Here is a 24891-nt window from a genome sequence, read left to right as displayed (position 1 = left end):
CCATAAGCAAGCAGCGGAGAGCCTATAGTTCAGTCTTTAAAAGTACTCTCTCCAAGAAAGCAAAAAATATATAAAAAATGAAACTGATGTGGGATTAATTTGCTGTCCACTTGGATTGAACGGTCTTTATTTTGATGCCTCTGAAATTCTATTTTTCTGCAACTTAGATAAACATAAAAAACTACCAGACTGGGTCAGACCACAGGTCCATCTATTTTAGTACCCTGCCTCTCACAGTGTGGAAGAATATTTAAGCAAAACAAACCCAGAATAATCCATCCCCAACAACATTCCCTGCACAGCTTCTAGCATTCAGGGTCTATGTAGTCCTAATGTCGAAACTAAACCGCTACAATGTGTAATTCCTGCCATGATTAATGCCCATGTCTTTCATGAATTTGTCAAATCCCCTTTTCAGCCCAGTTAAAGGATCAGCCTTCACATTCTGTGGCAACAAGATCAACAAGATAATTACCCACGGTGTGAAAAGGAACGTTTGTTTTAAACCTGCTAATCACTGCACTGCATGTCTCCTAATTCCCATACTGAGAAAGATAGGGATTTACTATTTACTTCCTCCAAATCATGCATAGTTTTGTAGCCGGTTAGCATGTCCTCCTTCAGTACTCTTATCTTGTAAGGTGAGAAGTCATAGCCTATTTATTCTCTGCATTCCTCCAATTATCCTTCTCGCCCTCCTCTTGTGCCTTTTCTAGTTCTAGCGCATCCTCTTGGAGACGAGGGGACCACACCAGCACAGTATTCAAGGTGTGGGGCTACCCTGGACCTATCCAATGATATAATGACATTTTTGATTTTCAGTCCTATTCTTAATGATTTGAACATGCTATTTCCCTTTTTGGCTGCTGCTGAACACTGGGCTGATGCTTTCAAAGAACTAGGATATCTAACTCCAAGCAGGAACAGGTATACGCATCTCAGGCTATTTTTACCCCCATGCGTGTGAATGCACTTATCAAGATGGAATTTTCTGTCCTTCTTCAGCTCTTCAGTCAGCTTTGCCCTTTTACCACCCTGAAATATTAATACAGATTTCATAGATTTCATAGATTTTCATAGACATTAGGGCTGGAAGGGACCTCGGGAGATCATCAAGTCTAGCCCCCTGCCCAAAGGGCAGGAAGTCAGCTGGGGTCATAGGATCCCAGCAAGATAAGCATCCAATTTACTCCTGAAGGTGTTCAATGTAGGTGCTTGAACCACCTCCGCTGGCAGGCTGCTCCAGACCTTGGGGGCTCAGACCGTAAAGAAATTCTTCCTTATGTCCAGCCTGAAACGGCTTTGCAGGAGTTTGTGACCGTTCGACCTCGTCATCCCTTGGGGCGCTCTGGTGAACAGACGTTCCCCCAGATCCTGGTGGTCACCCCTCATAAACTTATAGGTGGCCACCAGATCACCCCTGAGCCTGCGCTTTTCCAGGCTGAAGAGTCCCATGGCTCTCAGCCTGTCATCGTAAGATCTGTTTTCCTGACCTCTGATCATGCGCGTGGCTCTCCTCTGGACTCTCCCAAGCTTCTCCACATCCTTTTTGAATTGTGGAGCCCAAAATTGGACGCAGTACTCCAGCTGCGGCCTCCCCAAGGCCGAGTACAAGGGGAGAAGGACGTCCCGGGATTTGCTCGAGAAGCATCTATGGATGCACGCCAGCATTTTGGTTGCTTTACTAGCCGCAGCATCGCATTGGAGGCTCATGTTCATCTTGTGGTCAATGATGACCCCCAAGTCTCTTTCTTCTGTAGTGCTAACCAACGTAGCACCGCCGAGCCTATTAAGGGTGCTGCAAGGTTTTTCCTCCCAAGGTGGAGGACCTTGCATTTTTCGGTGTTAAACACCATGAGGTTCTCGTCTGCCCATTTGCTGAGCTTGTCCAGGTCAGCCTGGATCACCCGCCTATCTTCTGGCGTGGATGCTTTGCCCCAAAGTTTGGTGTCATCGGCGAACTTGGCCAGTCCACTCCTGACTCCAATGTCCACATCGTTAATGAAGATGTTGAACAGTATGGGTCCCAGGACAGAGCCTTGAGGGACCCCACTGGTCACAGGGCACCACGATGAGTGACTGCCATCAATCACAACCCTCTGGGTCCGACCACGAAGCCAATTTCCCAGCCAGCGGATAGTGGTGGAGCCAAGGCCACAACTGGCCAGTTTGGCCAAGAGGTGATCATGGGATACCAGATCAAAAGCTTTTTTGAAGTCAAGATATATGACATCAATCTCTTCTCCCTTGTCCAGGTGATAGGTCACCGGGTCATAGAAGGAAATGAGATTGGTCAAACAAGACCTACCCGCAACAAACCCGTGCTGGCTCTCCCTTAGGATGTTAGCCTGGGCCAGTCCCTCAAGGATGGCCTCCTTCATAAACTTTTCTAAGATCTTCCCCAGGATAGAAGTCAGGCTAATGGGCTTGTAGTTAGCCAGATCCACTCTCCTCCCTTTCTTGAAGATAGGCACCACATTGGCCTTCTCCCAGTCTTCGGGCACCACACCACAGCGCCAGGAGCTCTCGAAGACCCGTGCCAGGGGCTGGGCTATGACGCTCGCCAGCTCCTTGAGTACCCTGGGGTGCAGACTGTCAGGGCCGGCTGACTTGAAGGTCTCCAGCTTCTCAAGGTGTTCCTTCACGAGGTCAGCATTGATGGAGGGTAGGGGATCCCCCTCACCCAGATTTCCCTGTCCCATAGCAGGCATGGGCATCCCGTGTGACTGATGAAAGACTGACGCAAAGTACCTATTTAACAGGTTGGCTTTTTCCTGGATGTCAGTTGCCAGTTGCCCCATCTGGTTTAGCAGGGGTCCAACATTGCCCTTGCTTTTCCTCCGGCTCCCCACATACCTGAAAAAGGACTTTTTGTTGTCCTTGATGCCTGAAGCTAGTTGGAGTTCAGTTGCAGCCTTGGCTTTCCTGGTTTGGTCCCTGCAGGACCGGACCAGCGCGGAGTAATCCTCCTTGGAGGTGAATCCCGTCCTCCATCCTTTGTAGGCTTTCCTTTTTAGCCGCAGGAGGTCAGCTAGGTCTCTGGAGAGCCAGGGGGGCTGCTGTGCCTTCTTGCTGCCTTTTCTCCGTGTTGGAATAGATTTAGCTTGTGCACCGAGGATCGCTTCCTTGAGAAGCAACCACTCTTCTTGAACTCCCATCTCCCTGGGGTCATGGTCCCTGAGGGCCTGACTGACTAGCCTCTTGAGCTTGTCAAAGTCGGCTTTTCTGAAGTCAAGGACTTCTGTGCTGCTGACTGACTTGCCAGCTTTACGGCGGATGGTGAAGGTGATCAGCTCGTGGTCGCTGTCACCCAACTTCCCATCGATCACTAGGTCGCCGATTAGGTCGTCCCCCGTAGCCAGTACCAGGTCAAGCAGCGCTTTGCCTCTCGTTGGCCCATAGACTTCTTGAGTCGGGTAGAGGTCATCCACGCACGAGAGAAAGCTTTGCGCCCGCTCGGATTTAGCTGAGTGATCTTCCCCCGAGATGTCCGGGTAATTGAAGTCACCCATGACAACCAAGGTCCTGGAGCAAGCGGCCTCAGTCAGTTCCCGGGCGAACTCCTGGTCAAGCTCGGGACTTTGAGTGGGAGGTCTGTAGTAGACTCCCACCGTTGTGTCCCCTGTGCCGAATTCCCCACGAATTTTTACCCAGAGGGTCTCTAGCTGTCCATGCCGGTCGCCAACATCAGCTTGCAGGGACGTGTAGCTTTCCTTCACATAGAGAGCTACACCCCCGCCCCTTTTGTCTACACGATCCCTCCTGTACAGGGTATAGCCCTCTACCCCCGTGGTCCAGTCATGGGTGGAGTCCCACCAGGTCTCCGTTATCCCAATGACATCGTATTTCTTTGCACTGAGCAGGAGGACGAGCTCCTCCTGCTTGTTGCCCAGGCTCCTGGCACTAGTGTACAGGCAGGCAAGTGTGCCCTTGGGGGCTCTTGCCTTGCCCACAGATTGTGCCAGGGCTGGGGCAGGGGTGGGCTCCCTTAAGTGCCCCCTTAAGTGCCTTGGTCCGCTGGCTTTGCAAGGGCCGTTCAGCGGGCCAGCCGTGGCAGTAGTCCCCCCATCCCCCAGCGGGCTTAGTTTAAAGCCCGGTGGAGCAGGTCAGCCAGCCTGACTGAGAAGAGCCTCCTCCCCAGGGGAGAGAGGTGGAGGCCATCTCTTCCCAGCAGCTCGCTGCCTCTCTCTCCAAAGAGCGGGCTGTGGTCATGGAAGCCAAAGCCTTCCCGATAACACCAGCACCGCAGTCTTTGGTTCACTGCGTGGATCCTCCTCTCCCTCCTCAGCCCATAGGCCGAGACTGGGAGGATCGAGGAAAACACCACCTGAGCTCCCAGACCCCTAAGCCCCGCTCCCAACTCCCTGTAGCGCCTCATGACCTGGCCGGGGGTGCGCCGAGCCGTGTCACTGGTGCCCACGTGAATAAGGAGCATGGGGTAGTGGTCTGTGGGCCGGAGGAGCTGCGGGGTCCTCTCCGCAATGTCTCGGATGCGGGCCCCCGGGAAGCAGCAGACTTCCCGGGCTAAGGGGTCGGGGCGGCAGATTGCCCCCTCAGTGCCCCGCAGGATGGAGTCTCCCACAACAAACACCTTACGCTTTGTCTTGGGGACAGCATCATCTATAAAACTTGGCCACCTCACCAGTCAACCGGTTTTCAAACCATTTATAAATATGGTAAACAGCATACATCCTAGTATAGACCCTTGGGAAACTGCACTATTTACCTCTCTCCACTGTGTGAGCTGACCATTTATAAGCATTTGGATTCCTGTCTTTCAGCCAGTTACTGATCCACGAGTGGACCTTCCCTCTAACGCCTTGCCAACCTAATTTCTTTAAGAGCCTTTAGTGTGGAACTTTTGTCAAAAGCTTTCTGAAAATCCAAACACCCTATATCAAACTGGACTGCCCTGATCCTCAAGTTTGTTGGGGCCCTCAAAAAACTCCAGCATGACCTCCCTTCACAAAAGCCATCTTGCTCATCAACACGACAATTAATCCTATTTTTTATTATAATTTCTACCAATGTCAGGAACAGAATTTACTGGTCTGTAATTCCCTGGATCTCCTAGGGAACCCTGTCTAAAGACTGGGGTTACATTGGCTATCACCCAGTCCTCCAGCACAGAGGCTGGCTTTAAGATTACAGGCTAAAAAGCCAGATCCAAAACATCAAAATCTGAGCTCTTTCAGGACTCTTGGGGAACTGTCAGCTGGTCCTTGTGATCTGTGACTCTTTAGTTTATCACTTTCCTCTATAACCTCACCTCAAAATCTAGCTATCTGCATATCAGTAGTAATGTCAATTAGCCTTTTATTTTCAATGAGTCTGGATCAAGAGATAAGGAAACAGAAAATGTACACCCACACAATTTTTTTCATATTTATATTTTGTATGTCATCTATGGGATGCAGTGATAGCTGGAAGGGGAAATGACAGCCATACGCACATTAATTTTACTAAATTAAAACAAAAACAAAAAAAGTCCAGACTGGGCAGAATTTCTTTCTGTTCAACATTCAAGTTCAACAAGGAACCTGACGTAAATGGTTTCAAAGAAGTGCTTAAGGCACATCCCTCTTGTACACGGCAGCAGCTCGGCAGTAGAACGAAAATCGGCCTCCTGACCTAGATCTTTAGTTTAAATGCACAGTGGCTAGAGTAACTAATCCCTCATAATCTCTTTTCTACAGGATTCTCTTCATTGCTGAAATACCCTCTGAAGGACACAAAAGCAAGTCACAGTGTTGCTGTTGGGTGTGAAATTCTTGGATGTCCATCAACAATTCCTCCCTGGAGAAAAGCAACCAAATGAACACGCAAGCATGCATATGAAAGTAAATGCAGAATCAAGCTTACCCCAATTAACTCTGTTTTGCATCAGGTTAGATAGGGGTCTTTTCTGCCTTTTGGACACTACAAAATACATGGAAGCGGGTTTTACCTCCAGCTGCAGAATCTACTCGTCTGAACAGCACACCTAGAAAAGCAGAACTCTCTTCCCCCTCCGCCCCACTCCAGTGAGACAGCACTGCCCAGCTGAGTATCCACTAGATTTCTGTCCTCTCTGAACACATGGGAAAGGATCAATACGGCCTTTACAACTTTGGTCTCCCACCTCAAAAAAAAAAAAAAAAAGCGATAGGAAAACTACAAAGGGTGCAGAGAAAGACTATGAAGGGAATGGACAGACTTTCATTTGAGGAGACTAAACAGGGTAGGACTTTTCAGCTGAGAGGACTGTCACTGGCAGAGGCAAGGGGTGGAGGGGAAAGGGAAGCAGGACACAACAGAAATTTATAAAACATTAAGTGATTCAGGGAAAGTAATTAGAGACCTATTAATTACCATCTCTCAAAATACTAGACGTAAAGGGCACAAACTGACACTATTTAGAAGCAAATTTAAAACTAACAAAAGGAAATTACTTTCAGACTGCATGCAACTGCATGCAACTCATTGCCATCAGATGCATGCACTGGTGGTTTCACCCAGGTCAAAAAGAGGAATGGAAAAATTCAGAGGAATGGTCTGCAGTTAGGTACTGAGCTTGGTAGATAGGGATGCAGCCTCTGAATCAGGCTTCTTGGATCTCTGAGCGTTGGGAGCTGCAGTGGGAGAGAAGCAGGAGGTAGACAATTCTGGATAAGCTTTCTTCACTCTCCCCTCAGCATCCACACACTCCCACTACCCAAGTCAGGATACTGGGCTAGCAAGACCTATCATCTGACACAGTAAGCAGGCAGTTTTTATGTTCTGTTCCAAATCGGAAAAGATGAGGTGCCACACGTTCGGACTGCTGCCTTTCACTCAAGAAAATACACATTCTAATTCTCATAATACTAGAAGCACAAATGAGAGTTTTCTCAAATCTGTGCTCCAGTTTAGAGCACAAGCCACCATGCAACCAGGTACAACTGGATACAACGATGTCATCTGCTCAAGAGAAACCTATTAGGGCTCAGAATCAGTACAAACCAGGCCTGGCCCTTGAAGGGCTGTGTTGCACATGGCTCGTGCATTTCTCACTCAATTTCAATGTGTATTGAATTAATTCACAAATAGCGATTAGATCACATCAGGGACCAACTTCCTGGAAAAATAAATTAAAAGCCCAACTATTGGAGTCTATCAGGCAGAAATATTCTTCAGCAAAATCTTATGTATATTTAACTCAAAACGAGCCAAATGACATTAGCAATAAAAAAGTGAATTCCCCAGGAGCATTTCTGCAGCAAGTTTCAGAGCTCAGGACATATCAATTTATTTATTTATTACAGCAGAACTATAAATCTCTGCCATAAAGAGACTGAGTAGGAAGCTGACCTAGATCAATTTGCTTATTGGCCTGACTCTGCATTGTATATTCTGAATTCCATGCGTGCCCCATGATAAACTTAATAATCCTGGGAGGCGTGTTCTGCTCTACTACAGGATCTACATCAGTTTGTCTTTCACTAGAAGTTAGCACTCATAATTATGTATTCTAAAAGTATTAATACAAAGCAATTTTAAGGCTTGGATTCACTGCAGTCAGTACAAATTAAATTCCTTCCCCTTCTTTCACCTATAATAGGATCATTTAGATTTAGGAATATTTTAAGACAAAAACAAAACTGGATTTTTCCACTGGTTTCCTATAGCACTATACAGTTCTGGATCTCATATCTGATGTATGCGTAGTTTTCTTAAATGGCATGAATTAAATTCACGAAATGTAAAGAATTCTACTAAACACTACTATGAAAAAGGTACACAGATGAAAAACCACATGTGGCCAACTGCTGCACCTGACAATATGCCATGCTAATTTTCTCCCTTTTAATAATAAACTATATGAATAAATTTTATGAATTAAAAAACATTACTCCTGAGGATTATTAAATTAATTTAAATCGATTTTTTCAACAGTAGTTTCTCTCAGGAGGATTAAATCTAAATCTACTGATTATTTTACTAATGATATATTCCAGTCTCAGTCCCATCCCAACAGGTACAAAAAGTCTATCAAAGGAAGGATAACTAAGTGTTGGGGTGAAACATCTAGTGTTATTTTCTGTTCCTGGAGGTTACAAAAGCAAGTCTCACCACACATCCAATTAAATTCATATACTTATTCCTCACCTGCCATTTCTCTCCTATAAAAATGGTGCCCAATTAATTCACTTCAATTCTTTTTGAAGGATCACCATTTTGGCTATTTCAGTTGTGGCCTACAGTGCAAGCTATACATGTTTTCCACTATTTTTGATTAACTTTTCCAAACATAGCTGAGGCTGCAAAATGGCTAGACCGCTGTGACCTCACTCTAAGGCAGAGGTACTGCAGCGTCAACTCAGCATCAGTACACAGTACTGCGAACTTATAACCTTTCAATTATCCAACAGGCAAGGATTTTTTTTTTAGGTGATATCTTTTATTGGACCAATTGCATAGATGTGATAAAGTCAAACAAGCTTCCAAATGCAAGGTCCGAGAAGGAGAGCAAGAACAGCAATTAAGAGCAGTGGGCAGAGCTGTGAAACCGAAGGGAAGAGAAATTCTCACGGACAAACAATTTGCAGAAAAAGACGAACTAGATTACCGGAAGATGAAGACCTACCAAGGGAGAGGAGGCTCAATTATCAGCCATACTGTGCAGGAAGAATTTCAGAAATCAGGCAGATTATAGTGGGTCATAAAACTACCATAACTCTTGAATTAGTCACACAGGAGTGCAGCTGTTTTTTCCCAAGGCTGCCAAACTCACATCAGTCATGCTAGGTTTGAAAATAGTGATACATACGCCTTGTCCTCAATTCCACATTTAGGGAGGGTACAAATATTAAAATACAGAAATAAAAAGCAATTATTGGGTCTACAGTGCAGTGTGTTTTATATATATATATATATATATATATATATATATATGAACCTATATATATACACTGGAGGGGTACTGGGCTCTGTCCCTGTTCTGTGCAGCCAAATCTCTGGAAAAAAAATCTTTTTTCCTGCATTTGGTCTTCTCCAAAAACAAGGTGTCTTTTTTTTGGGGGGGGGTGGGGGAGGAAGTGTAGAGAATGAGGGTATTGCATGCAAGACAATGCATTAGTTTTGGGGGTTCCTATATTGTCTATGCAGCATACATAATGACATGGTTGCTCTCCCCCTTGTAAGTTTTGAAGATGGACCTCTAGCGTGGGATTTTCAATGTATTATTTCAAGGCTCACAACCTTGCTTCAAGGCCCAGTGCACTGCTTTTCCTGCCACCAACCCTTCTTATTTCATTATGTATACAATCAAGGACAGCTCATTGATTTGAATACAAAATTGGCTCTGAAGCCAATGCAGGAATGCTAATATCAACAAACACCTTGCAGCTCTAGTCTGTTGAACTACTCAATGTCACAAGCTTTGATTTTGCTTAGATTAGTTCTCTGACTGTTTAGATTGGTATCTATAGGTATCCACCATAAGTCAGCTCAAGAAACATCTTAGACAAGCTGTTTTGAGTTCTTTCATCATCTTCTCCCACTCCCAGGAATCCAAGAATAGATGCGACATAAGATGCAATCCCCATTCCAGCTTGATGCAAGATGGTCTTCTTTTCTGAAACAGTCTCCCAGCTGGGAGGAGAAGTTTTGAGAGAGCACATGAGCTCTTTTCTGTCATCATCATGGATCACAGATAGAAAAGACAATAAATCTTTTTGGATTCTGCATCTCAAAACAAAACAGATGATGACCCCTTCACCAGCAAGTCATGCAAACAAACAGAAAAATAACCTTTTCTGTAGCAAGTTTGACTCTCCTTGTCTATAAGGAGCTCATGCTATCATGCAAACCATAATGAGCTTAAGATCAATTAGTATAAACAAAAATAAAACTCCCTGCAATAACTCTTTGGTAAATTAAAGTGTCTCATTCCAGGCTGCATAATTATAACATAACTCAAAGGAATCTGGCTTTACCTCTTAATAAAAGCCATTGATTAAAAAAATCCTGTCATATGTGCACACCATTTCTAGATTTTCAGTCTGATTTCCATTACTAGTCAACATCCGAAACATTTTTTAAATAGTTCACCAAAAGTCTCCCTCAATTTTTAAACCTGTTTGTAGGGTTGCTTCTTCTCCTGATGGCTTTAAATAAGATATTTAACATACACACATTTATGTGAAACTTTTTTTTTCTTTTTTGTGTGGAATATCAGCATCTTGCTACCATGCTACCACTGTGCCACAAATAATAATACATTCCATCCAGATATTCAAGGAGAAGGGACCTACAGAGAATATGGTTGATATTTTTACTGAGGACAGCATGCTTAAGAAAGTTTGTTTGCAAATTCTGTTTAGTAAAACTGCAGATGTTTTTAAAAAAACAAAAAAAATCCAACTCTGAGTCCATTATGAAGTATTAGAACGTTTCTCCCATTTACTGCTCTTTATTTACAAGTGATAAAAATGGAATTTTGTAAAATATGTTGAAGACCATCAATTTCTGAGGAGTGGGATGAAATTACTCAATTACATTGATTTGTGAGGAAAAAAATGTCTCCTTAAAGAAACAAAGGCAAACACAGAACTGAAGGTTCAGGACAGGCAGACTGGCTTTAGATACTTACAGTGCTGTACACAGCTGAGACTGTCGGCGTAAAGATCCGATCCTCAAGGGGCTGCTGCACAGGACCTCTGGGAATTCTGTAATACATCAAGTTAAGGAAAAAACCCCCAAAGAAGGGCTGTGTACTATATATCAACAGCACCATGCAAACAGCTTTCATTTGTCAACATATGTAAGCACCTTCCTAAGGCAGGCAGATACACAAACATCTTCAAAGGCTCTCGCATTCAACAGGAAGATACGATCCTTCAGGTCTCCTATATTAGTAAGCATATCCCTCAAGAACTGATTTCCTGGATAAATATGACAAGAGTAACTAAAAGCAAACAAAATTACTGAACAAGACACAAAACTTGAGCCTAATAAGAATCTCTCATCTCTGCTTTTTCAAAAAAAAGAGGCTTTAGATTCAGTGAGACAGTGTTAACCAGCACTGAATCTTCTGACAAAGGCCAGCCCTGTTTTGCTGCTAAATGTGAAGGAATAATGCTGTAATTATTGCTTGCTTCTCTTTAAATTGTTACGTCCTTCCCTTCCATGCCACCCCCACCCATGCAAAAGTCACTTCTGCAGGGAGCTGGCCAATATAATCCAATTGTTAATGTGTTGGCAGTGTTGTTACTTAAGGAAAAACTGTAATTTTGTTCTTCCCAGCAATTTTAAAATTGGAATGAGTTCATTTACTGAAAACCAGGAAAGTAGACTTTGTTAAAAGTAATTAAACTCAGAAGAAAATCTAAAATGTTTATTGGAAAGAACCGTTATAAATACAAAAATATTTAGAAAAAATGTTTTTTTCTTAATACTTTAAGGATTTATTCATGTACACACACTTCACTCTAAGACAATGGGACTACATCAGTAAAATCAGGCATTTTATGATTAATGGTGACATCTCATCTTTTCTGTTTACTTTTTGTGCATCAGACTTCTTGAAAAACTAAATATGATGGGTTTCCATTTAGTTTCATGTTCTATTTCTTAAGTACAAGCCTAAGGTGTAACAATGTTCAGAGACTACAAACACTGTTTAAATTAAAACAGAAATATATTTTCACTGATTTAACTAAGTCATAGAAACGCTTCTTTGGCTGCATTCAAAGAAAAAAAAACATATACAAGAGCTAAATTCTGAGCCTCCAGTTTTCGATATGACTGCTAGCCTAGCACCTCGAACTCCAAACACTCCTGCACGATCAGACCCAATGACCTATCAAATAATTTCTTTCTAAAGAATGAAAATAACTGTGACATCAGCAACAGAAGCACAGTTAAGGCAATACAAGAGAAGAGATGCATTTCATGCCATTAACAATAGTTCAACTTGATCCAATTACTGCACTATTGTTTAAAGGCAGGCAAGGTTTGTTGGGTAGATGCGATGTATTTTATTAGACCAACTAAAAAGTTGAGAGAAGTTGAAAAGAGTTGGAAGAACTATTTAGTTGGTCTAATAAAAGGGATCACATCTACCCAAAGAACCTTGCCTGCCTATGTCCTTAGACCAACACGGCTACAACCAACAATGCTGCATAACCGGATCAAGTATTTTAGTGTTTAACACATAGATGAAGCGTTTATTTGAAAAAAAAACAAAACTGAAAACAACCCACTGGGTTTTTTGTTTTTACTCAGGCAAAAGAGAACCAAAACTCCAACACAGGAGGAACAAAGGTGTTTAATTGCAAAGAGTAAAATAATTACTGTTCACATTTTAACTACTACATATTTGTCAACTGTTTCGAATGTTCTGTAGCTGACGCTCTCCTAGAGCTGGTAAATCATCGTTAAAGCAGAACAGAAACCAGCTTACAACTTTACATTGTATTTCCATGCTGTCAGTGCCACAAAGAATGTCATCTCGCCAGCAAGCAGGATCAAAAATGAACTTGTAAACATAACCTCATAGGATGCCAAAAATGCAATTGGGTGTCTCAACCCTTTTTATTTTAAAATGATCGTAATGGTTAATCAATCATTAAGTAATGCAGTAGTGTTAAACGTTAGAGTGGAGACCATTTTAGAATATTCTAATTAGCATAATCCCTCTGCACATGAGAAATAATCTGCATTTTATAAGTGGGGCAGAAGTGATACAGCAAGCCTACAATTAAAAACAGATCCAGTGACAGAGATGAGATTAGGAACCCAGAGTCCCCGACTCCCAAGATCATGCTCAGCTCATATCTCCACATTAAAAAGCCAACAAGAATTTATTTCTATATAGCACCATTTCTTCTCAACTTGCAAACTGCCAAATCAAGCCTAAGTGGCATAATTCAATTAAATTAACTAGCTTTAGCAGGTAAATTCAGTATTTACCTCTTTGTCTCATATAGCAAACACTTTTCATGTAACTTCAGACAGAACATAAACAGCACACAAACCTTCAGGGCTTTTCCTCCCAAACAGTGCTCCTCCTAAGTCTTACTGTGACAGGTTTGGGTCTGGGAGGTGAGCAGCACGGGAAGTGGCTCACATTTCCCAGCTGGCTTCTTCAGAAGGAAGGTTACCCACAGTCTAAAACTAAAATTTCCTTTGAATCAAGAGGATTCTTCGACAGTCACATGGCCAGGAAGAAACATGAAGTAATCCTTTCTTCTGAAATGTCACATGCTACCACTTCCCACAGCTGGTGCCCAGTTTTCAGTGTCTGAAAACCGAGGTTTCACTTCCATAACTCTGAACATATGCACACTGAGCCCGATTATCCTTACCTGGGAACTCCCATGATTCCCCCCAAACACCAAGGGAAAAGTGATGCTGGTGCAAACACCATGCTTAAAACCTGATGGTGCTTTTACACATGCTTCGGGGGGCATGCTTTAAACTGGAGTGACTCTGAGAGCCACTCTAATTGAAGCGCCGCTGCATCTTGTGTATCAGCATCCTGTGCTTAAAAATGGCGGCAGGGGTGTTTGAATTAAAACTCGCTCAACAAGCTGCAGCTCAAGCGCCCCGCCACCATTGTTAAGGGCAGGGACAGTGATACACAAGACACAGGAGGCTGCTAGAGCACAGCAATCACTGCGCTCCAGCAGACTCGATTACCGACAGGCTGGAATTCCAGCATGTCGGAGCAGCCTTGGCACTCACGAACAGGTGCCCTGAGATTTCCAGTTCCTCAGGCAGAGTGTCCTAACTTATTATTTATGCAGCAACATTAGAAGTACTTGGTGCTTCACAAGCATACATAGCCCCCATTAGGAACTTTGCTACCGACTACAAAGAGGCCATGATTTCACCTTAAGCATCTGCCCTGAGCAACTTACCATTCATTCCTATTTGGGGAAAGGCAGCAACAGGCACTGGGGACGTTTTTTTAAATGCAAAACTGACTGACAAGAAATGGTAGGCAACAGAGATGAAGGACAGCTTAGTGATTAGGGCTCTAGTATGGAATTAGGAGGTTTCAGTGCCATTCCCTCCTCTGCCTCCTTTGTGATTCAGAGAGCCCTGTACACCTCAGATCCCATCTGTAAGTAATGCTTCCCTATTAGGATAAAAGGACAGATATTGAGAGGCTAAGTAAGTTAAATATTGTCATGTGGTTAGAAGATACAGGGAAAAAAGCCATAAGATAATTACATAAATAGAGTAGTGGTCAAGAAATACTATTCCAACAAACAGTAACTAGTTTGCCCTCTGTTCTGCCTCCTAAGACCCAGAAGACTTACAAAACTTCATTTATCAGTGGACTGAGACAGAAACTTGAAGCTTTTCAAGGAAAAGTTGATATGCTACTGAGATAAGCATCTCAAATGCTCTAGAAGAGTGAGCGCCTGTTAATATCTCTAGACAAATGCTGGAATTTAAATCACAAAGGAAGCTGTAGTTTGTCTACAAGTTAGAGAAACCATGCACCGCTCTCTATCTCCAGAAGGGTATTAAAAATGAAAAGCTAAGCATTCTCTAGATGCCCTCTAACCAGTGACAGTATTGACAAGCATGCTGAAGAAAATCCTATGCTCATATATTATGCAGCCAACAGACAATATGTGATGAGGAAATAAAGACTGCAGATATACATCTGTTCCTGAACTGCATCATTTCTTCATATATGACATTTCTAGCCTAAAAGCAGTTTAATAAACAGCAGTGTCAACTAACTGAAACAATCTTTACTTCAAAAAGGCATTATTTCTGTCCTTGGAGAGACTGTTCCACTCTCAAGGTTTGGATTTAATTTCTTCTGATAGAATGCGTATACATTAGGGGAGAGATTGGTTTAAAGCTAATCTTTTTTCAGTTTTGCAGAGGGAAGTTGAAATTCAAGATTTTTTTGATTTTTTTTTTTTTTTTTTTTTTTTTTTTTTTTTTAGAGGGGATAGATTTTCAGCAGATTAAGTTAACAAAACCAGCAGATTTTGGTTGGGCGGGGGGGGAATGGAACTGAGACTTTAACCGAGTATGAATGTTATACCTGGGTGTACAAAACCATCCCAAAGTCTACCAAATCTGATAGGGGTTAACTAAAGTATACTAGAACATGGTTTGGTTGATTTCTCCTGTCATTAATTAAATTCTACAACCTAACAAAATGGCAAGCAGTCCAATTTGGTATAACCAGCATATTATTCAGTCAAAATGTGTCTCTGTATAGTAAACCACTGTATACTAGTTCTGGATTTCATTCATTGGCTTTTAGAGCTCACTGTTTCATGAAATAAAAATCTGCCCAGCAGATACATCTGGCAGATTAACAAATAGTGCCAGTAGGTCCTATGGGAATCCCACCCAGTCTCTCTTGGCTGCAAAAATGATGAGTGCAAACTGGGAAATTGTCAAGACCAGAACAGGAGCCACTAAATACCAAACAAAGACAGTGACAAAATATTTTATTTAAAAAACCCCAACCCCTTTAAATAAAGAACAAGGGTATTTTTCTTATCCTATTTTATTTTTAGCAATCAGTCTGGTGGGGGGGGAGAGTAATAAGAATTAGAGAAATTCACTTTGAAAAAGCAGAATGTATTGCCCACCTAAGTGTTATGGCATCTACTGCTCTGTGGTGCATTCAGAATAGCTGGCAAATATAGAGATGCTAAATATAACCCAAAATCATTATTTCTCTTCATTGTTCATCTGGAGTGATGCATGATAGGAATGAAGACGAATCTCCTTCAAGAACTTCCCCCTCTCTGCAGGGTCCAACCTCATAAAATGGAGACATGTCAAGATCCCGAGTACATTTTCACTTGTATCTCATTTTCAGTTTTAAAAAACATCACAGAGAAACTCCATATTTCTGTACACTATTTAACTGCAAAGATAGGAAATTAATCCATTTTTTCCTGTAACTGTGCTTGTCACCTAAGGTTATTTTCAGCCCTTAGCAACCATTTTATTCTTATGGATCACTGGCCTCTTCAGCACTGCTTGGTATATCGGGTAATTGTCCTCCAGATGAATTAAAAAACAACCAACCTATGACTGCTAATCAGTAATGCTGTATCCATACGAAAACACTTCAGAAGAAAGATTTCTATCCCGGGAAGAGAATCCAGCAAATCTCCTACCTTCTATTTCTAGGGTTATATAACCTCTGTGCAAGCTCCCCTTTTACACTGTATTAAAGACTGAAATAAAAGCCATCCACAAGATTAGGGAAAGGCAAGAAAACATTAACTAAGACCAAAAGCAAAATGCAAAAATAGCACCATCTTTTTCAGCCTTTTGGTTTTAACAGTACAAAATAAAAAAGGAAAAACACATTAAAGGTACACACCACTTGTAAAGCACCATGCATCACTGACTGAGTTTCTTCTGCATTTAACGTATTTGAAAGAAACATGGAACATTAAAACCTAAAGTGGAGATGCATTAGATTTGGCAGGGTTCAAGCCTGCAATGATGTTCAAAGGGCTAAGAGAAAATAATGCTAAAGAAATCGTTCAGACCTTATTTATTCGAATAATGGTAATAAAAAAAACCCAGCTCCACCCTTAAATAGCCCATTACTGTGCAATACGTAGGGCATATTGAAACTTCATTATGATCACCCTGGCCTTCTCTCTCTGGGCGAGTCTCTCAATCTTACCTGGCAGCCTGCTTGAAGATCCACTCAGCCACTCCGCAGAAGGATTATTTTAATCAATAAGGACTGTGTTGCCTAAGCCTGGACTGAAAACCCAGATTTTCCACCTTTGGTTTCCTGCTAGTCTAAAGCTACATTCACGTCCCCCTGCTACTCGTTTTTAAACCCCGTCTATGTCTCCCTCGCTCTCAAGAGAAGCTTCTGCACCGTGGCGCAGCACGTAGATGGTCTTAAAGCGACAGCTGCAATGGGAAACCTAAAGCAATGCCTCTCTGCTGACACATCTTTTACCTTACAAATTTTGTCTAGTCACAGTTAATATTTCTTCCGGATTTTGTGCAGATATAAAGCTTGCTCTCCTTTCAAAAAAACAGGCAGCTACAAAAGATCCAGTCACATATAAAGCAGTTCCCAGCACTGAATTTCAAGCGAGTTGCAAGAGGAATTCAGGCTCTTTTCCATATTAAATGTTTCCGTGCTTTCTTGACTCCCAGGGAACAGCAGCTAATAGGTGGCACCTCCCACATTTTCTGGGGAAGGAAGTTAACCCTGCATTCGCTTTAGAAAACCTACGCAGGCTGAAATCAAAACAAACTGCCAGCTGCTAAAAGCACAAATAAATAGGTAAACTCACCGAAAACATATCATACGTCAAAGGAGTAAAAAATCCAGTGATCTTTGTACAAGGGAAATGAAAATGCAGTGCGAACTCCTCAGAAGCACCAAACAGTGAAGCAACTTGCCCTTTCAGTTTGACTATAACAAGATACCCATCTCTCCTGAAAAGTCAATGCCATCACAAACACATCTTATTTAAGCAGCACTTCATGAATCAACTCTCCCTTCAAAATAAATTTAATCTCTTGACAGGTTATTTTTCAGAAGCCAAGGAAAGGAAACCTGATAGGACAAACAACTAGTCTTAAAAAAAAAAAACCAAAAAAAAAAAACCCAAAACACCTACCAAGTGACATGTCATATACGAGGGGCTCGAAAATGAACCAAGCAACACACTTTCCACATATTAAAATGACTGCTGTTTATGACGAGTGTGAACACTCATGGCTCTCTCTCTCTAAACCAAAGACCGTTAAAGTTGAAAGTAAAGCTCTTCAAGGTTCAGAAATGCCCAAACTAGAGCTGCCTATGAAACCTTAATTTGGGCCCCACACACATGCCAGACTGGGTATATAATTACGTGACGGCACAGTATCCCATGGGACCTCTGCGTGATTCATTTGCTCTTTGCAGACTTATATTGTATTACAGACTTACAGCTAACCTCTGTTTACTAAAAAGGAGTCAATCAACATCAAAGTCCATATCTATTCAACAGTCATTTGATTGGGCTTTTCTGTAAAAGGCTAAGGAGAATCTACCACATTGAAATGCACACACCGACTGACCACCTACTGCTTCCCTCTCTGCTCACAGAACAACCATGATTGATTACCCAAGGCAGCCACATCATTAAATATACTGGGATCATTAATACAGTGTATGCAGATAGGTAAGGACAACAGCTTAGTAAAAGCCTAATGAAGTACATTGTGATGATTCCTTCAATTAAATTATGTTACCTAAAAGGCACTAGTCATAGTTTTCAAATAATGAAATTAAAGTTCCAACTTCTGATTCTATAATTAGGCACCTAAATAAAATGTTTTCATTTTCAAAGATGAAAAATCCTGGCAAAAATCAATGGGAGCTGCAGGTGTTCAGCATCTTAAAAAAAATAAAATAAAAAAATTAAAATCAAGCCACTTTATAGACGTATCCAATTATAACACTAGCAGTCTAATTTTAGGTACCCAGATGTGAAAATTGTGTTTGATATGTATCAAGTTATAAAGAGATTTATGACTGAACAGAAATTGTCAGGAGAAAAATTCTAAGAGTCTAAGTTTGTGCGCTCATTTAGATACTTATACAGCTCTCATAAGTCCTAACCAAGCGCCTCAAATTAAACTATTTGGCCATGAAAGATCCTTGGTATGTCACAAAAAACTACCCCACCATGACCACACTGAAGATGCATGTCCAAATTGTGTATCTGGGATTTTGAAGAAGGCCAGTGTGGTGCCTATCTTCAAGAGAGGGAGGAAAGTGGATCTGGCAAACTACAGGCCCATCAGCTTGACCTCTATCCTGGGGAAGATCTTAGAAAAGATTATTAAAGCAGCCAAATCTCAACAGACTGGCTGATGGCAACATCCTGAGGATAGCCAGCACAGGTTTTTTGCAGGTAGGTCTTGCTTGACCAATCTTATTTCCTTTTACAACCAGGTGACCTATCACCTGAACAAGGGAGAGGAGATTGACGTCATATATCTTGACTTCAAAAAAGCCTTCAATCTGGTAACCCATGATCAACTCTTGGCAAAACTGGCCAACTGTGGCCTAGGGTCCACCACAATCCGCTAGCTGGGGAATTGGTTCCGTGGTCGGACCCAGAGGGTGGTGGTTGACAGAAGTCAATTGTCATGGTGTCCTGTGACCAGCGGGGTCCCCCAAGGCTCTGTTCAGTATCTTCATTAACATTGCGGACGCTGGAGTCAGAAGCAGACTGGCCAAGTTTGCCAGTGACACCAAACCCTAGGGCAAAGCATCCACACCTGAGGACAGGAGGGTGATCCAGGCTGACCTGAACGGGCTCAGCAAATGGGCGGAAGAGAACCTGATGGTGTTTAACACTGAAAAATGAAAGGTTCTCCACCTTGGGAGGAAAAACCTGCAGCATCCTTATAGGCTCGGCAGTGCTATGCTGGCTAGCACTATGGATGAAAGGGACTTGGGGGTCATGATTGACCACAAGATGAACATGAGCATTCAATATAATGCTGCAGCCACTAAAGTGACCAAAACGCTGGCTTGCATTGATAGATGCCTCTCAAGCAAATCCCAGGACATCATTCTCCCGCTGTACTCAGCCTTGGTGAGGCTGCAGCTGGAGTACTGAGTCCACTTTTGGGCTCCTCAATTCAAAAAGAATGTGGAGAAGCTTGGGAGAGTCCAGAGAAGAGCCACGCACATGATCAGAGGTCAGGAAAACAGACCTTTAGACAGGCTGAGAGCTATGGGACTCTTTAGCCTGGAAAAGCACAGGCTCAGAGGCGATCTGATGGCCACCTGTAAGTTTATCAGGGGTGTTCACTAGGATCTGGGGGGATGATTGTTCACCAGAGCCCCGCCAAAGGGATGACAAGGTCAAATGGTCATGAACTCCAGCAAGACTGTTCCAGGCTGGACATAAGGAAGAAATTCTTCACTGTCCGAGCCCCCAAGGTCTGGAATAGCCTGCCACCGGAGGTGGTTCATGTACCTACATTGAACACCTTCAATAGAAATTTGGATGCTTATCTTGCTGGTATCCTACAACTCCAGCTGACTTCCTGCCCCTTGGGCAGGGGGCTGGACTTGATGATCTTCCGAGGTCCCTTGCAGCCCTAATGTCTATGAAACTCTGTATCAAGATCGCATGGGCTAGTACAAAGGTAAAGATAATTACTGTAACACAGAAAGCAATTTTTTACAACCAAGTTATGGATTAACCAAATTTATTAAATGCAAATATAATGGAGTATTCACATGAAATAAACATAAATATTTTATAAAGTAAATTATTTATTCAATGGTAATATTTTAGCTCGTAGTTTCCATATTAGCTATTCTAATGTGTGTGCAACCTCACCTCTTTAAGCAAATTTTGTATTTGGTAACTCAGAAGACGGGGTAAAAGGCCTTTGCTTTCACTGGTGTTGCCAACACCCTTGAGAAAAATGGCCAAAAGAGCAGTAAATCAGGGGTCAGAAAATCTGTACATTATAGCTACAGACAGCAAAACCTACTCCGTAAACTGCAAATCGATTGATGACCTAGCTAGTATACTCATGGAAAAGAAGGATGAGAGAAGGAGATATTCTTCCTTCCCCAAACCGACATTCAAGTGTCAATGATTGTAATTTAAACCACCGCTAGCACATAATGGTCTTTCCCCGTTGACTAGAAAATGGCTATACTTTTCATAAGATTTGCAACACTTAGACAAGAGAGATGCCCAATTCACCAGTTATAAGATCTTGTATGCTGAATAGGTTCATTGCTTCAATGCCCGACATCTCCACAAGAGCCGTAACTGCTGCTAGCATTACATTTTATTTCTGAAGCCCCAGAGGAAAAAACAGGAGGGGGCAGGGACTTAAATAGCTTAGATTTAAAGTATGGAACCAATGTTTAGACATCCATGTTTAATGCTCACATTGTTACGTGATCAGGAAAAGGTAACAGACTCTTAAAACTGCTTATTCTTTTGGCACAACTTGAAATGGGGGAAAGCAGCTAATTCTTGATAAGAGGGACCCTGAATCCGTTTAAACAACTAACATTTTTTTTTTAATTTGTTAAATATTTTTAAAACGTTTAAGGTTGCCAATTACACAGGTAATTTCAAACATGCTCTTCCATTAATTTAAATGATCACCTTAGAAACCCCACATTTTGGTTAGCACACTTCCTTAGCTAAATTTCAATTAATGGTTTTAAAGCTGTGGACACTTACAAAATAAAAGGCCAGGATTCTTATATACAGGTTTATGGTACCATTAGTTCATTAGCACAAAATGAACTATCAGAAGATGAATATCCCTTATCTTGCATATTCAGAGAAACTAAAGTAAGCTTGGGCCCGATTAGGGCTCAGTTCCATCAGGAACAAAATGCCCTGAACTCAGAAGATGATCTGTACTTCACAGTACTAGAGCATTAGTATATGCCAATCCTTTTAATTTCCCCCATATATATTCAGGCCAGCATCTGGAAAAATCTTACGTTCACTGATGGGGTACTTAGACCATAGTTTCTCAACCTGTGGTAAGTGTACCCCTGGGGGTATGCGAGACAGGTAGGGGGGTACCCCAACACTCTCTCTCACCCTCTTTTCCTCTCAAAACTATGGCAAAAATGTTGGTGCACCGCACATTGAGCGGCACTAGGTTCAGCCCTCCTAGCTCTGGGCAACATCACCTCTAGCCCAAGTACTTACTTGAGTTGTGCTCCCCTGGTCTAAAAGGTGGCAACCCTATCCACACCAGATCAGACATCTGTCATATCACAGCCCTTCTTCCAACATATAGCACACATTAGTCTGTAAATATAAAATCCCTTGGAAAATTGAGTGTTGGGGTACTTATTAAAATTTTCAGAAGTTAGGGGGTACTTGCTACTTAAAAGGTTGAGAAACACTGACTTCAACCAACAAAAGACATTTAGAGTCACTTTTCCATTAGTCTCTCTATTTAAAAGACACTGCATACTCATTTTGAAGTAATGGCACAAACACACTGAGTGTGGCCATGTTTTAATATTCAAGAATTCTAATAAAAAAAAGTTATTCATGGGTCAAGATGTATTTACTTAATCTGCCAAGTTGCAGAACAATATGCTTTGGAACGTATACAAGTTTTCCACTCCCTGGACTGAGGGTTAAATGGGTTAAACTAAACGCTGGGCTGAAGGGCACACAGTCACCTGACACTAGCAGTCAGTGAGTAACAGGAGTAAAATCTATTACGTGAAATGTTTAAGGAGCTTTGGTTTTTGGCAAGTTCCTGCAGTGGCTACTATCCCTCTGCTGCATCTCATGCAAGATGTCATTTATGGAGGCAAGATGGTGGATACAGTATGTCAATTTACATTTATGGCAAAATAGTTCTTAAATGTCAGAAAGGGTCACAGAATAATTATTTCCATGTCCAACGCAAAGATAAACAATATCTTAAGTGAGGGATGTGAGCTTACTCGTGTAAAAAGGAAAAACGGTATGGAGCAAAGAAAAACCCCACGGCCATATTCATCTAAAGAAATACCAGTGGCTTTTGACAGGCCAGCCTCTGAGACAGAAGCCTGGGGGAGAGGTCATTTGGGGACACAGACATTTAGTCCGCTCAAAAATTCTCCCAAGTGCACACATTTGGGAGGTGTAACTGCTTTAGAGGTACCTGTATTTAATAAAGATATACACTGAACCAGGAGCAAGTTCATTTGATCCTGGAGATAGAAATAAGGAGTTGATTCTCCGGACAGTAAGTACGGCTGACAGATTAACTAAAGAGTTATCAGCAAGAGTAAGGGGGCGGGAAAAAAACCCAACAACCCCCCCCATACATTTAATTTGGTTCGTTGCCAAATACAGATCTGTTTTTCTATAAGGTTATTGTCGTACAAGCAATTTCAAACGTGACCCTAGAAAAAAGATCCTGCTAACCTCTTCATGAGAGATACTGAAGGTAAGTTATTTTTCTCCCCAAAACCTGCACTTCCCTGTTTCAGTCAAAGGACCAAAACAAAGATGCTCTAGCCCAAGAGAACAGTGGCTATTTGGGTGCAACAGAAACATGGAGGAACAGGCCAAAGACCCAGGCAGGGGGGTGGGAGTTCACGGTCACAAGGGGACCTCTTTGCCCCATGTCACTTAGCCAAAACCATTCCTCACTGGGACAACTGCAGCATGGCACCACTCTAACGCAGCTTGAGATGCAGTAATTTAGGAACGGCTCGTGACATTGGATTTGTACCCAAAACAGTACACTGTATTTTGCATAAGTGTGATATAGTACATTTTTTAAAATTTGTTAAATAAGCACTCTGGAGCAGGAACCTCTGTATCTATACTGTTAGAAGTACTCTTATGCTGCTGTAGAAATAACCTTCTACCTAGAAGAACAGATCTATAGCTTCAAAATTACTCTCCCTTCCTAATCTTTTCACATTTTATTTTTCTGCTAGTCACCTTCCTTCTTGTAGGTCTACAGTTGGGAATTTCTGTGAGTCATGTTATAAAGCAATCTACTCATAAATGACCTAGTGTTGTTAACTTTCACAAAGGTATATATTGGGAAAGCAAGCTGCCTGAATATCAATAGCAAAGTGATCTCCAAAACATTCCCGCAGCAACACTGGATTACTGTGAACAGTGAGAAAAAACTGACCAGATGAATTGCTAAAGAGGTCACAGACAAACAGGCAAACATGTTTCTGAAAGACATTCACGAGGACCCATACGTTGCGGGCTGAATTTATCAGGTATACTATGACCCCTTTCATTTAGGAACAACGCACACATCCCAGTCCTGCATAGTAGAGATGTCAAAAGTAGTACAGGCTTTTTAGCAGACTTCATTCCAACAATTTTTCATGGATTATCGAAGCAGTGCAATTTGCTTTTATAAGGCTAAGGGCATGAAAACTGTATATCAGAGAATCCTTGTTCCAGTTCAGTTTACAGGCACGATTCTTAATAACAGGGAGCCCTACAACATATTTCAATCTTCATCCATTTGTAGTTTCATATACTAAGAAAGTTGACAACGTGCTCAGCAAGATCTCTTCAGTGAATGGAGCAACTTGGTAGAGCTGGAACTGAAGACTGTGATAGCCACTGGTGCAACAAAGGAACAGCAGTTAACATGTAGGCAAGCATTTATATGTTGAGCTGAAGGTCAGCTGAGGTCAACACAACAGCACAACCCAGCGCAGCACAACCTGAACGTCTTTTAAGGGGGAGAGTGATGATTATATATATCGATATATATAGATATATAAAAAAAGTCACAGTGCCTTAAGAACAGCTTCAAATGCAATTAAAACAAGTGCTGCCCAACTTAGTTTGTATATACTATTTAGGTGCCATAATTTATAAAAGTAGCAGAGTACCTGGAAAAAAACAACCCCCCCAAAAAACAAAAAACCCAACAACAAACTGCTCCTCCCAAAAAACTATACATTTATAATACGTGGTATTAACCTCCTTTTTAGTAACTGCTACACCCATCTTAACAGAATAATCAATACCCATTTTCCTCCTTAAAACAGACAATATAAAAAGAAACTACAGATGGAAATTTAGTACCAATTCAGTCAACAGAAAAACTTTAGGGAGAAAGCATCTTCCCTACAGAACGAAACTTTAAATATATTATGTTAAATATAGTTTTCTGCATTCTGATTACATAGATGGGCGTAGTCAGAAATGCAACTGCATACATTCCAACCCAATTTAATCACTAAGTATCTATCACAAAACCCCAAACACACAAAACCCTGAAAAAGCCAAGCATAACATTTTACCAAAAGCACTTCAGCTAAAAATGCATTTTAAAAACAGCAACTTTAAAGGACTTGCACAGAGGTTTGCACATTTTTTAAATCCTACAGAGATAATTAAAAAAAATGCTTTCAGGTTCTAT

General features: G+C 41.9%; 1 protein-coding gene across 14 annotated transcripts in view; it reads right to left on the bottom strand.

Moving 5' to 3' along the window:
• EIF4G3 (eukaryotic translation initiation factor 4 gamma 3) overlaps window positions 1–24891 on the bottom strand; it is a 177082-nt gene that overhangs the window by 117596 nt on the left and 34595 nt on the right. For 10 of the 14 annotated variants that reach the window (XM_090023331.1, XM_090023337.1, XM_090023332.1 and 7 more), the window contains exon 2: window positions 10613–10688. In XM_090023331.1, coding sequence (XP_089879457.1) covers window positions 10613–10688 — 76 coding nt within the window. Of the gene's footprint in view, window positions 1–10612; window positions 10689–10812; window positions 10876–16651; window positions 16976–17282; window positions 17302–24891 lie in introns of those variants that run through there. The other 4 variants (XM_090023344.1, XM_090023340.1, XM_090023341.1 and 1 more) reach the window with 4 other exon arrangements.

This window comes from Crocodylus siamensis, chromosome 12 (assembly GCF_052110815.1).
Source record: "Crocodylus siamensis isolate JL-2025a chromosome 12, ASM5211081v1, whole genome shotgun sequence".
NCBI classification, from domain to species: Eukaryota; Metazoa; Chordata; order Crocodylia; family Crocodylidae; genus Crocodylus; species Crocodylus siamensis.
Note: the sequence above shows the minus strand (reverse complement) of the source record. Positions and strands in the feature narration are given on the sequence as shown.